The following is a 12,926-nucleotide window of genomic DNA, read 5'->3' as shown; positions in this document are numbered from 1 at the left end:
AACCATTCTGACACATAGTCAAGGTCACTTTGTAGGGCAGCAGCATTGTCAGTAGTGTTAAATAATTTTACATCATAAGCGACGAGGACACAGCTTTTAATATGATCGCATAGGTCATTGATGTCAAGCAGAAAGAGTGTGGGTCCTAAAACGCTGTCTTGGGGGACATCGCGATTAAGAGGTGCTGGATTTGATTGGGCCCTCCCTATTTTGACTATTCGTTGCCTGTTGGACAGGAACACGGCTATCCACTTGTGCGGGGATCTGGAGATGCCGTAAGAACTTTCAGCAGTAGTTTGTCATGCATAACTGAATCAAAGGCTTTACAGAAGTCTATGTAAATTGCATCTATTGCTTTACCCTGGTCAAGATGTGTGGTCCAAGTGTTTCTACAGTGTAGGAGTTGCAGATTACAGGACAATTTTTTTCTAAAACCAAACTGCTTGTTAGATAGCAGGTTGTTTGTATCTAAGTGGAGGGTGATGGATTGGTTTATAATTGATTTCATAATTTTACAGATGATGCAACATAGTGAGATTGGTCTGTAATTTTCTACTAGACTAGAGTCTTCCTTTTTAAAGATAGGTATAACTGTGGCTAATGACCATAGGTCGGGCAAGGAGTTGGTTCTGAAGGATACCTCATAGATTGTGCATAGAGGTTCAACTAGGGCAGTGGCAAGCTTTTTCAAAAAGTAGGCACATAATCCATCAGGGCCAATAGATAGAGATGGCTTTAGATTACATAGTGCTGTTTCAACATTATCTACTGTAAAATCAATATGTAGTAAATTGCTACAATTTATTGTATGACTAGGAAAGGAAGGGCAGCAGCCATTGCTGTCGACAAAGACTAAACTGAAGAATGTATTGAAAAGGTTGGCCTTAGCAGTTTCTTCGTTATAGTCTTCCCTGTTAGGCCCTTTTAGGGGTGGGATAGTTTTCTAGTCTTTCTGCCAAATGAGTTTGGCATTTATGAAATTATAGAAGGCTCGGGAGGAGTTCAAGTTTAACAACTCTTCTTCTTGTTTGCAATGGTGATTGGTACATTTGGCCTTTATCTGGCGGCATAAGGCTTTGTTGCGGTTTTTAAAGTTGGCTATGCAGCCAGTTTTGTTTTCTCACCAGAGATTTTTTCTTAGATTATAACTTTCTTACTGTTATGGGTAATTTATTTTTATTTTTTTGGCTTTAGGGCTTATTTTAGGTACGTATAAATTAATGACTCGATTGACTTTGAGCAAAAAAGTGTTATAATGGTCTTCTGCAGTTATCCAACCTGTGAACAGAAGGTGCCAATCAGGAGATGCGAGGTTGGCAGCTATGAGATCATAGTTGGCTTTATTAAAGTTATAATTTGCAGTCCCATCATTATGACCCTCTTTGCAAGGACACAAATTGAGATAAAAATCTATCATGCTGTGATCACTGTTGGAAAAAGGTTCTTTAACTTGTAGGCCATAAACTGAGTTTAAGCTATTGCAGAAGATGAGATCTAAGCAATTGTTGAGCCTAGTGTTGTTCGTTACCAACTGCTCTAGTCCCAGAGTCATAACAGCATTGAGCAGGGTTGCATGTATAAGTTCAGTTGTACATTCGTTTAGGGTCCAATTAATAAGCGGCAAATTGAGGTGCCCAAGAAAGATAAGGTGGTGCGGGCAGGAAGCTGCCCACGTTAGTAGTGCTTGTTCGTGTGACCAATTGCACTTGGAAGCCAATTCAAGATTATAGCACAATTGTTATATGCCTGTGGTGAGGCTTAGCCACCAGTAGCTAAGCAACTGCATTTCATACCAGATTGTTTGTTGAAAGCAGCACTCCCCAGCCATTGCAGTTTGGCGGCCCGGCTGGGAGGGAGGGAAACTGGGCTGCATGAGCAGTGGGCTGGCACGTATGTGTGTGTGAGCACAACTCAAGTTGTGTGAGTGGTGGGCCGATGTGTGTAGCTCAACTTTCACAAGTTGAGCTGTGCATGTGTGTGCACCAGCCCGCAACTTGCATGGCCTGGTTCCAAATAAGGTACGTGCCAGTAATGGACCACATCAGGGGATTCGGCACCCCTGGTTTAAAGGTACTCCATGTAAAATACATTGCAATCAGATAATTCTTGTAGAATGTCCACTCGTTCAGTGACCATCCAAAGTTATAGTGGTAATGGACAAGGGGACTTACAACCATTCCTCATAGTTGCGGCTGTAACAATGTCCCTATGGTCATGTACTCATGATTCAGGTACCTGGCAATTGGCTCACAATTACAACTGTTGGATCATGTGATTACCATCTGCGACCTTCATTGCCAGCTTCCAACAAAGATAGTGAGAAGCTGGCAGGATATGGCAATCACATAAACATGGACATTGCAACCACGTGAGATTCACATAACAGTGGCCCCTGGAACTGCCAAAACTAATGCCATAAGTTGGCGCATTACCTTGTTGCTAGTTCCGATTACCATTGTTAAATGGGGATAATCTAGAGTCTATACCTATTGTGATAAAGCTTGTTAATCTGAATGGGTAATAATATTATTTTGTGGCTTTTCTGCATCTTACATCATCCTTTAGATATAATACTGATAAAAGTGTCACAATTTAAACAAAATAGCTACTCTCTGCAACTTGTGTACTGTATTTGAAATGACATTTGATCTTAATACTGATAGTTATCTATTTATGGTAGCTTTAATTCAGAAACATTTTCTTTTTTATAGAATGAAACCCAAACAGCAAAGGAATTTGTGAAGATCGTAGAGGCTGCAGAAAATGAATACCAGGTATCATGGTATTTTATAAGACTACTACTACTACTACTACTACTACTACTACTACTACTACTACTACTAATAATAATAATAATAATAATAATAATAAATACAAAGCTCTGCATGGCCAATACTTGAAAAGTATTGAAGGCAAAGCTGACCAGAAACTAACTTGGAACTGGTTAAGATCAGGAGTACTGAAAAAAGAAACAGAAAGCTTTATTTTGGCAGCTCAAGAACAAGCCCTAGCCACAAACTGCATGAAGGCAAAAATTCAACACGTTACCACCAACAGCAAATGCCGCCTCTGCAATGAGAAAGATGAGACAGTCGACCACCTGATCAGTGGGTGCAGCAAAATTTCACAAACTGACTACCTACAACGCCATGACCGTGTTGCTAAGATCATTCACTGGAAATTGTGCCAGAAGTTTGGATTTGAGTACAGCAAAAACCACTGGGAACATCAGGTTGAGAAAGTTTTAGAGATTGAGAAACTCAAGATCTTGTGGGACTTTAGGAGTCAGACTGACAGGCACTTGGTCCACAACACACCTGACATAACAATAGTTGAAAAGAAAATAGTATGGTTCATTGACATTGCAATACCTGGTGATGCACGGATTGAAGATAAGCAGCAAGAAAAAATCACAAAGTACCGGGATTTGCAAATTGAAGTTGAGCGACTGTGGAAAAAGAAATCGTGTGTTGTCCCAATTGTAATTGGAGCCCTTGGAGCAATACCCAAAAGGCTACCCCACTATTTAGAAATTCTAAATTTGCCAGACTTGAACATTTTGACTCTACAAAAAACCACCTTACTCGGAACAGCTTACATCCTCCGACGATACCTTAACAGTTCCTAAGTCCTTGGCTAGGACTCGAGCTGCTGAGCTATTAACCAGCCTCAAAGGCTGTGAATCTCACTAAAGATTAACTAACAACAACAACAACAACAACAACAACAACAACAACAATAATAATAATAATAATAATAATAATAATAATATTTATATACCGCCCTTCTCCCAAAGGACTCGGGGCGATGTACAGCCAGAATTAAAACATAAATATACAGATATCATGGTTAAAATTAATTAAAATCATTAAATAGTTTTGGCCGAATTTTAAAACCCAAAATTAAAACCCAATTTAAAATCATTCAGTTAGACAGCCCCGCCTGTCGGAACAGTAGGGTCTTGAGGGCACAGCGGAAGACCCGGAGGTCAGAGATGTTACGAATGTCCGGGGGCAATTCATTCCAAAGGGCAGGAGCTCCGACAGAGAAGGCTCTCCTCCTGGGTGTCGCCAGCTGACATAACTTGGCCGACGGCACCCTGAGGAGTCCCTCTCTGTGGGAGCGAACTGGTCAGTGGGAGGCTGTTGGTGGCAGATATAATCTCAACTATTGTTCAGAATCTTGCTGGGAAACTTATCTTGTTCTTTTTATATTATATGTTCAAAATAAGATGAAAGGCTGTTAAATTCAAGATGATTGCAATACATAGAATAAAATTTACAAACCATATACTTAATGACAGGAAAAATATAAAAATCAATGTGCAACCATTCAGGATGTGATCACAGAGAGATAACATTTGGCAGGTCACTTATTTGCAATAACAGTTATTGTGGAACATTATTTTATCAGTATGGTAACAGATGACATAGCAGATTTAGACCAAAGTCCAATCTTCTATAGCGTGCTTGATTCTCTTTTCTCTACTGTTATATGATACAATTGATTTAATCTTGAGTTCTTAATTATAACAGATGCTGGGAAAGGAATATACCATCTGGTAAAAGCATTCTTGATACTTGACCTTACAAATTATAATAAATTATATTTATAATTATAAAATATAAACCATACGTTTTTCCCAGTGAGTTAGACTACAGAGGTACTGTATTTAACTCTATTATTGTTAAAATATGCTAAGGTTTGATTTATATCATGTTTCTATTTAATCTTAGAATATCGACATGGAATAAATAAAGATGGAAAAAAGTTTTGGAACATAATGATAAAGTATACAGTTGGAAATGTGTTGCTTTATATCAACAAATTGTGCATTGTTTAAGAAATGTTTTCTTTTTTGTTACAGACTGCTATCAGTGAAAATTATCAAACAATGTCGGACACTACTTTCAAGGCTTTGCGCAGACAACTGCCAGTTACTCGCACAAAGATTGACTGGAACAAGATACTGAGCTACAAGATTGGGAAGGAAATGCAGAATGCTTAAAATGAATGTGGCAAATATGAATAATTTCGTTCTTCTGTACAAAATAAAGTTATTGCAAAGGTATTCAAAATTGTGATGTATCACCTTGGCCATTTGCCATTGAAATAACTATAAGTAGTTTGGTTAGAACACAAGGCTTAGGTAACTTCCTCTTTTTATTTGTCCATTTGTTTCTCCTTTACAAAGTTATAAAAAAAATCAGTGTAGCTGAAATGTTGAGAGCTTCTGATATATTTAGATTTTTATAATGATATGCCTATAGTTTTCAGTTAAATTAAACAGTTTGAAAAAAATATTTTTGCATAAGATTATCCCATGTTGCTTGCTTTCATGCAAAAGGCAGCTTACCAAACACAATTCCTTTGAAAAGATTTGTTTCTGGACAACATGGATTTTAACCATGTATATTGCAGAAAAATTCTGCCCCTCCACTATTTGAAAGCTGGAGAAAAGCATTTCTATATCCAATCCTATTCACTTATTTAAATAGCTTGATGTTAATTTTTTTTTTAAAGCCAAGATCTAATTTTAAGAAGTTGAAATTAAACATTAGTGCTTATGTTTAAACTGCATTTAATGTTCCATTTGACAGCACCTCAGATGAGTTAGGATTTTATCAGTCATCAAGTTATTTTTATCATGCAGCATAATTGTATTATAGCAAGGCATATTGTTATATATATATGTAATCCTATACTCATTGTGTGTCTGTCAGTTTTTTCTTCAATTGAAATGTACTAAAAATCAGTGTGAATTAAACATGCAAATTTTCTATTTAGTTATGATTATCATTTCAAATATATATCTTGCAACAAGTTTAAGAACTTATTAAGCCCATAATAAAAATAATAATAAAATAATGAAGGCAGAGATAAGGAGGGAAATAGATGTGTGTGTGGGAGTTGCAGTGGAGGCAGTCCCTTCTTCCAAAAATGGCTTGGATCGAGGTAGCAGTCATATGATGTTTTGTTTAATGACCAATCACTTAGCAACAGAGTTGCCAGTCTCAATTAGAATTGTTGTGGACTTTGTAAACTGATTCAAGCTCATAATGTTGCTGAAGGAGAAAATTAAAAGTTTCCATTTCATATTTACAATTACGGAAGTAAATTAATGAAATAAAGGAAAGGATGAGAAAATTTAATAAATCACAGTATAATGATGAGATAATGCAAGTGAAGATAACTGCTTCACTTACTATTATAATAATTATTATTTCAGTTTTGCTATTTTTATTTGAACTATTTTTATTTTATTTGAACTATCAGAAGACAATCAGAAAATCAACTTTCTCCAGAGGCTGCCATTCTGCCACATATTTTTTTTCAGAAAATCAGTTCCTTTTTTCCAACTGTTTTTTATATTGCATATAAGTCTTTTGGACTACTTACAAAGCAGAACAGAAGTAAGATACTGCAATAATAGGATTTGCTGGGCACTCTCTTCATGATCCAGGCACATTCCTGTATGAAACAGTTACAATGTATAGTTTTATTTCCATACCACATTAGGTACAAGGTGAAAATCTAGCAAAAAATTAGATTTAAATGTATGATTCCTATTAAGCTATATTTTCTAATTATTACATAACATCCCTCAAATGTTGATATATATTGTATAGTTTTGCAGATTTGGTAAAATAAAACTCAGAATAAAAATAGTTGGTAGAGGATGGCTTTTACATTAGGTTCAATAAATCTACTTATTGATTATTGATCACTGATCACACATGTAAGACTTAATTAGATCTAGTTACATTCTTTGATGATACTATATCCACTCATACCAATACAGTTAATAGACCTCAAATTTAGATGGAAAATGTACAGATACGGTGAGAAATCTTAGTTCTTCAGTGCGAATGTCAGTTATATAAGGAGAGGAGGCCGGTACTCCCATTATGAAAATCCTTAATTAAATAGTTCAGTGAAACCTCCGAAGCAAATTAAAAGCAGGAAGTTGTATTTGGAAAATTTTTAAGTGGTGCATGGTATTCTTTTTTGTACAATTCTATTTTACAGAACAATATTTCACATTTATCATTAGAATTGTAATAAATAATGAAATTTCCTAAAATAAAGATATAAATTATCCTATTGTATTATCCTTAAAATATTTTGTTAATATGTAAAATATTCAAGTTTCAAAAGTAGGTGATGTTCAATATATCTATCCTGAGATAAAAAAACAACATACGCAGAATGTCTGTCCAGTAAATTTATAATTTATTTGCCATGTGGGCATAGAATACTGCTTGTTTTTTCTGTTGTTTCCATAGGTGGTGTTGAAAAATCAACAGGTGTTACATCATTGATAATGCCATTCTTTTCTCTTCTTAAAAAGATCCTTAGTAGGATTTAATTATTCTAAAAAGCATATTAATGCTTTAGCTACTATTTAATTACTATTGCCACTGCAATAGTGTGTAAATAGTAAATATCACACAATAAATTAAATAGTTTATTGTGTGATAAAGTAAAAATGGTAATGCTTTTACCATATAGTCATGCCTTAACCAAGTGTTTTCCTAGGTTACTACACAGAATGTGGTGGTCATCAGTCTGATGACTGAGTCTGTTTGAGTGTACTATGCCTATTCTGCAATAGTTTTACTAATTTCAATTAATTTTGGAGTCCCAAAACTTTGGAGTCCCAAAACTAAACCTTTACAGTATATGGTCTTGATCCATATACAACTTTATTTTGATATAAGCCTACCCATTAATAACATGTTTGGTGCATAGAATTGTAAAGAGACATGTACCACACTTTCTCCTATCATTTTCCTATCTCCTATCATTGCTGTAGGCAGTATTTTCCTTCTTACTTTAGAATTACTAGTCACATAAGGAAAGAATGTCTAACTGACCTTAGTTGATCTCAGAAAGACAAGTTGTATTTATTTAATACTTGGATAGGATACCTTCAAAAAATCTGAGGACTGGGAAGATGAAATATTCCAGAAGGTAATGCCAAATCATTTGTCCTGTTGATTAAAAAAAAATCCTGCATGTATATGTAATTATCAGGAATTAGTCAATTTGAGAGATTTATTAACGAATATAGATTTAAAGTGTTATTGCTATCAAATGCTTGTTACCTTATTTATTACTTTATATTGTTAAATTAGTAGTTTATATTTCATTTCATCCATTCGGCAGGATATATTCAACTTCTGCTATCTGCAATTAGTATTGCATACTAAAACAGTTGATGGGCTTGATGGTTTTTCTTCCTCCAAATCCAGCTATAAACATCTCAAGAGGTTGGGGGAATATCACCTCTAGGGATCTCACAATTTCTCATGAGAATTCTGAAATGTTACATTTCTGCCTGACATGGGAGATTTTGATATCATTTAAAATCTTACATTTAAGGCAGAAATAGCAAATGCACTGTACTCTTGACATTAAGCAATCTTAGAAGACTATGCATAGATTTTAAAAAATTGCAATAGCGCTTAGACTTATATACCGCTTCACAGTTCTTTACAGCCCTCTCTAAGCACTTTACAGAGTCAGCATATTGTCCCCAACAATCTGAATCCTCATTTTCCCAACCTCGGAAGAATGGAAGGCTGAGTCCTGTGAGAATCAAACTGCAGACAGCTGGCAGTCAGCAGAAATAGCCTGCAGAATTGCATTCTAACCATTGTGCCACCATGGGTCAAGCAATTTGGTAGTTCTGCAGATGAAATCAAGATCCCAGAACCCCAAAATGTCATATTGATGCCTTTTTTAAAGTTGTAGGAAGAGATTGTTAATGCCTAAGAAAAGTACTAAAATCAGCAGAAAAAGGAGAGAGATACAAGGAAGTAGAGAACTCAGACAAGAAGATGCCATCTTCCTTTCCTTGTTCTTTAAAAACATAGTACGCTAATCAAGAAGATACTAACTTGGCTTGAAACTAAATCTCTTAACAATTATTCTACTGTATCTGTTAGAATCTCAGAATCCTTTGCTATTATTAGGTGAGAGTCATCTACTATGCATAAAGTTGATGATTCTCTCTGTCCCTCTCACACACACACACACACACACACACACACACACACACACACACACACCTGCAGATTTCAAATTTCTTAATCCAAGAAATAATTAAGGTTTTAAAAGTAAAATCAGAGTCTGATTTAAATATTAAAATGCAAAAACAGACATTTTCAAGTAATACTTGGCCTGTTCATAGTGCAGAAGCTATATAATTTTTGTACTGTGATAGAAGATAAAAATACTTGGCTTTGTAATAATTGATGTCAAAGGATTTTGAATTTATAGCTAGTCTCAAGCTGAATATGACTCAGCAATGATGAGGCAGCCAAAAAGGCAGATATAATTTTAGTTTGCATTAGCAGAAATTGTTTCCAACTTGGAGAAAGCAGTAGTTCATAGATTCCCCCCTCAACTGCTGCATCTAGTTCTGGACACCAGATTTTAAATATGCAGTTGGAAAGAACAAGAGTGATCAGGATTCTGGAAAATTAATCTTGATAAATTAAGGAGATTTGTAGATAAATATTTAGACTTGAGAAAAGATGATTGAGGGAGTATGTGATCAATCATATTAGACAGGATGTCACATAGAAGAAAGCAAGAGCTATTCCGTATCACATGAGAATGTGGAACAGAATGCAAATTTTGCCTGAAAATTGGTTTTTAATGGTTAAGTTAAACCATGGAAGTGATTATTGAGAAAGTTGGTAGAATCCTTTTTAGTAGGCATATTCAAGCAAAGGCAGGGCATAACTATCAAGTCTGTTTTTAGTTTATGTGCCGCCCAATGCTGAACAATTCTGAACGTTGCACAAAAAACATTAAAACTATAAACTTTAATTTGGACCCTGTATTGAACACTGGACTTAGTGGTTTAAATAGACTTCATCTAACTTTTAGGTTTCTGGAAATGGGGTGAGTTTCTTTGTTGAGATGGTTCCTTCATCAGCTTCTATGGGGCAAAAGCTATACAGGTAGTCTTTAGCTTATGACCATTTGTTTAGTGACTAAAGTAACAACAGTACTGAAGAAGATGACTTATGACTAGTTGGCCCACTTCCCATAATCACACTACGACACCATTCCATTTCCAGCCAACTGGAGCTTGCCAAAATGTTTTGAGAACACAGATGTTTGGGGGTAGTCCACATATTTTCTCAGGGTGCCTGGCCTTGGGTTGCTGGTACAAACTAGATCCAGCTGCTCTGATCTTTTATCACCTGTCATTCTCCCTCCCGTTTTCCCATCACACACAGCGCTTTATTGCCCTTCTATCCCTCCCCCCCCCCTTTCCAGTTTTTGATTGCAGGATGCCCCTGTGATGCCAAGCTGAGCCAAGCAGATCTGACATTCTAACCCCTTTGACAGAGATGTTAGTTCAGCAAAAGAAAAAGAAGAGGGGAGGGAAAGATACACAAATATTCTAAATTAGCAAATAGTTCAATGGGGTTTATCTGGGTATTGATCATAGAATTTTAAAAGCAGTTTGGGGTTTTGATATGTAGGGAGTCAACCCATTCAGTGTCTGAGGGGGGAAAGTCCTTCTAAGTTACCAAATACTGGGTTTTCCCCCAATGCATACAAGATCTTTCACTTCAAAGTGCTGTTCTCCCTCTGTCACAATGGGGTTGGGAGGTGGTTGCAATTCGGGATGGAAAGAAGATGTGATTTCTGGTTTCAACAGGCTGCAATGAAATACTGGGTATACACATCTGAGCATTTTTGGCAACTCAACAATCACTGGGCTAATAATCCTTTTATTGGGGAAAGTATTTCAGCCCCAATTTTTTGGATGGTTCTCTGGATTGTAAGAATTTGGTAGACTTTGTCTCCCACTTTGGCTAAATGTGCTTTTTATCGACCTGTTTTTGTATGTTTCCCTAGTTTCATCCAAAGTTTTTCTCCCCACTGGGAGAAGATGGAGAATATTCCAAATCCCACAACGGTACTTAAAATTAATGCTTTCCTTATTTAATGGGGCTGGTAGGTAGAGGGACCGGGCTGCCGTCGAAAACGAAAAGAAAAATACAACTAAAATGAAATAAACGTGGAGGCTATTTCTTCTGAATGACTTCCTTCACGTTGGCTTCCTCCCTGTTTCTGCCATCGATTTGTAAGTTTAGGCGCTGCAGAGACAGGAACCGTGTTGACTTTGGCCTCCGGAGGTAGCCTTGCGTGCCGGTGCAAACCAACAAGCAGAAGAGGGTTGTTAGAGGCAAGGGACTGATGGTGGGAGGGAAGAGGCTCCTCTTACAGCTGGGTTTGTTTACAGCTCAAGCCGAGTCTTAAATAGATGTTTGCGTGGAAACCCTGAGAGAGGGCGGAGGTAGAGCGGGACACGTTACTTTGGGAGACATGAATCATCCCAGAAGTACACAGTGCGAGGTCGAGGTAGCAGAGAGCGACCTGCAGAGCGCGTGTGGCTTCGCTCTGCCCCTCTCAAGCCGCCCCCGCTCCCTTTCTTCCCCAAACATGGCCGAAAACGGGGGCGGTTTTCTGGAGCAACTCAAGTCCTGCATCATCTGGTCCTGGACGTACTTGTGGACTCTCTGGTTCTTCGCCATGCTTTTTCTCGTCTACATCTTGAGGATACCTTTAAAGATCAATGACAACCTGACCTCAGGTAACCAACGCGCCTTTTTCTCTCCTCGCCTAACCCCACGCCGAGGGCCTTCGGCTGTGCAGGTCCGGGGTGGCTGGAAGGTGGCGGATGATGGGTTCTCTGGAGGAAAAAGGAGAGATAGAAACTTTCTTTAGAGCCCACCCAGTTCCACGCTGCAGGCTGAAAAGCACTGTCGCTCTTGATAGTAGGGAAGTGTACGTTTTCCTTCTGCTCCTGTTGTACCTCTTAGGTAGTAAAATTGGAGAAGACTCAGGCTGGCTCCTTGCTCTGCTGTTTTGTTTGTTTGTTTGTCCCCTATTAGAAAGAAAATTAACTCCATTTCAGCCCCATGAGCCTCCGTAGGAGGCATTTTTGAGTTGGCTATCAAGGTTTTATGCTCACTTTCTCCTCCCCAATTTCCTGTGGAGAGAAAGAGTGGGAGCGTTTGGGAAAGCTGGTTGGCTCCTTAGACTGTTCTGATCCAAACTAAAACTTATGGAAAAATATTGGAAGGTTGTTCCTTCATCCGGATGTGGCAACTATGCACATTAAAAGCCAACCAAGCTAAAAGAGTCTTTTCAGATCTTGTGTCTATGGATGTATAGGGCTGCAGCTTTTAGAGGTTTTGGTCAACATGTTGAGTGGGGATAGGAGGAACCATAATCCTGTCCATAGGTTTGGTGAACAGACAACTATGGAAATTCCATTTAGCTATCATAATAATCACTACTGTGAGAGTTGGCACATTTCTGCTCCATGAAAGTAGTGAATAAACAGGGCAAAGTAAAGCATTTTGCAGGCTACAGGGAAAGACTGTTATTCCACTGCATGCCTACAAGAAGTAATAAGTAATAATTGGTAGGGACTGAATGCTGTGGGTCAACAACAGCAGAAAGTTATGATATGCAATAAGTCACAGGCTGATCTTTCCAAGCTCTTGATAGGACTTGCTCCTTGCTCTATTTGATCGCCAGCAGCAGTGACATCAGCATGTTGAGCAAATAGGATAGTGGCCTTGTGGCCAGGATACTAAGATTTTTCCTTATTCATTTAAAAAAGTAGATATAAATATGTTACGCTGTGTGACACATAATCACTAATACACCAATATTGGTTAGTATGGAGATTAATGTGTTGTTCGTCATATGTTTTTAGAACTTTGAAGTGGCATGATGTCAACATACAACAGGAGGTAACAAAAAATAGGACTTGCTTTTAAATATTGTTGAGTTATACAGTTTGAATGTATCTAAATATTTGTATGAAATAACTTATAAATGCCTAAAAATTAGACCAGATAGATGAATATTTTGAGATGACTACT

The 12,926-nt window shown here is 37.4% G+C and overlaps 2 protein-coding genes across 3 annotated transcripts in view; both read left to right on the top strand.

The window, feature by feature from the left end:
* The window catches only part of CAPZA2 (capping actin protein of muscle Z-line subunit alpha 2), a 36,778-nt gene extending 30,992 nt beyond the window's left edge, over positions 1-5,786 (top strand). The window contains exons 9-10 of the mRNA XM_070947650.1: positions 2,712-2,774; positions 4,868-5,786. Of these exons, the coding sequence (XP_070803751.1) occupies positions 2,712-2,774; positions 4,868-5,008 (204 nt within the window). The 3' untranslated portion in view covers positions 5,009-5,786. The remainder of the gene's footprint in view (positions 1-2,711; positions 2,775-4,867) is intronic.
* A 5,600-nt stretch (positions 5,787-11,386) lies between these two features.
* Positions 11,387-12,926, top strand: part of ST7 (suppression of tumorigenicity 7) — a 145,574-nt gene continuing 144,034 nt past the window's right edge. The window contains exon 1 of one of the 2 annotated variants that reach the window (XM_070947646.1): positions 11,387-11,623. In XM_070947646.1, coding sequence (XP_070803747.1) covers positions 11,473-11,623 — 151 coding nt within the window. In that variant the 5' untranslated portion in view covers positions 11,387-11,472. The remainder of the gene's footprint in view (positions 11,624-12,926) is intronic. The other variant, XM_070947649.1, reaches the window with a different exon arrangement.

This window comes from Pituophis catenifer, unplaced genomic scaffold (assembly GCF_029215685.1).
Source record: "Pituophis catenifer annectens isolate HBS135680 unplaced genomic scaffold, rPitCat1.0.hap2 SCAF_7, whole genome shotgun sequence".
In the NCBI taxonomy this organism is placed as follows: Eukaryota; Metazoa; Chordata; class Lepidosauria; order Squamata; family Colubridae; genus Pituophis; species Pituophis catenifer.
The sequence above is the reverse complement of the archived record's forward strand: the minus strand, read 5'-3'. Positions and strand labels throughout refer to the sequence as shown.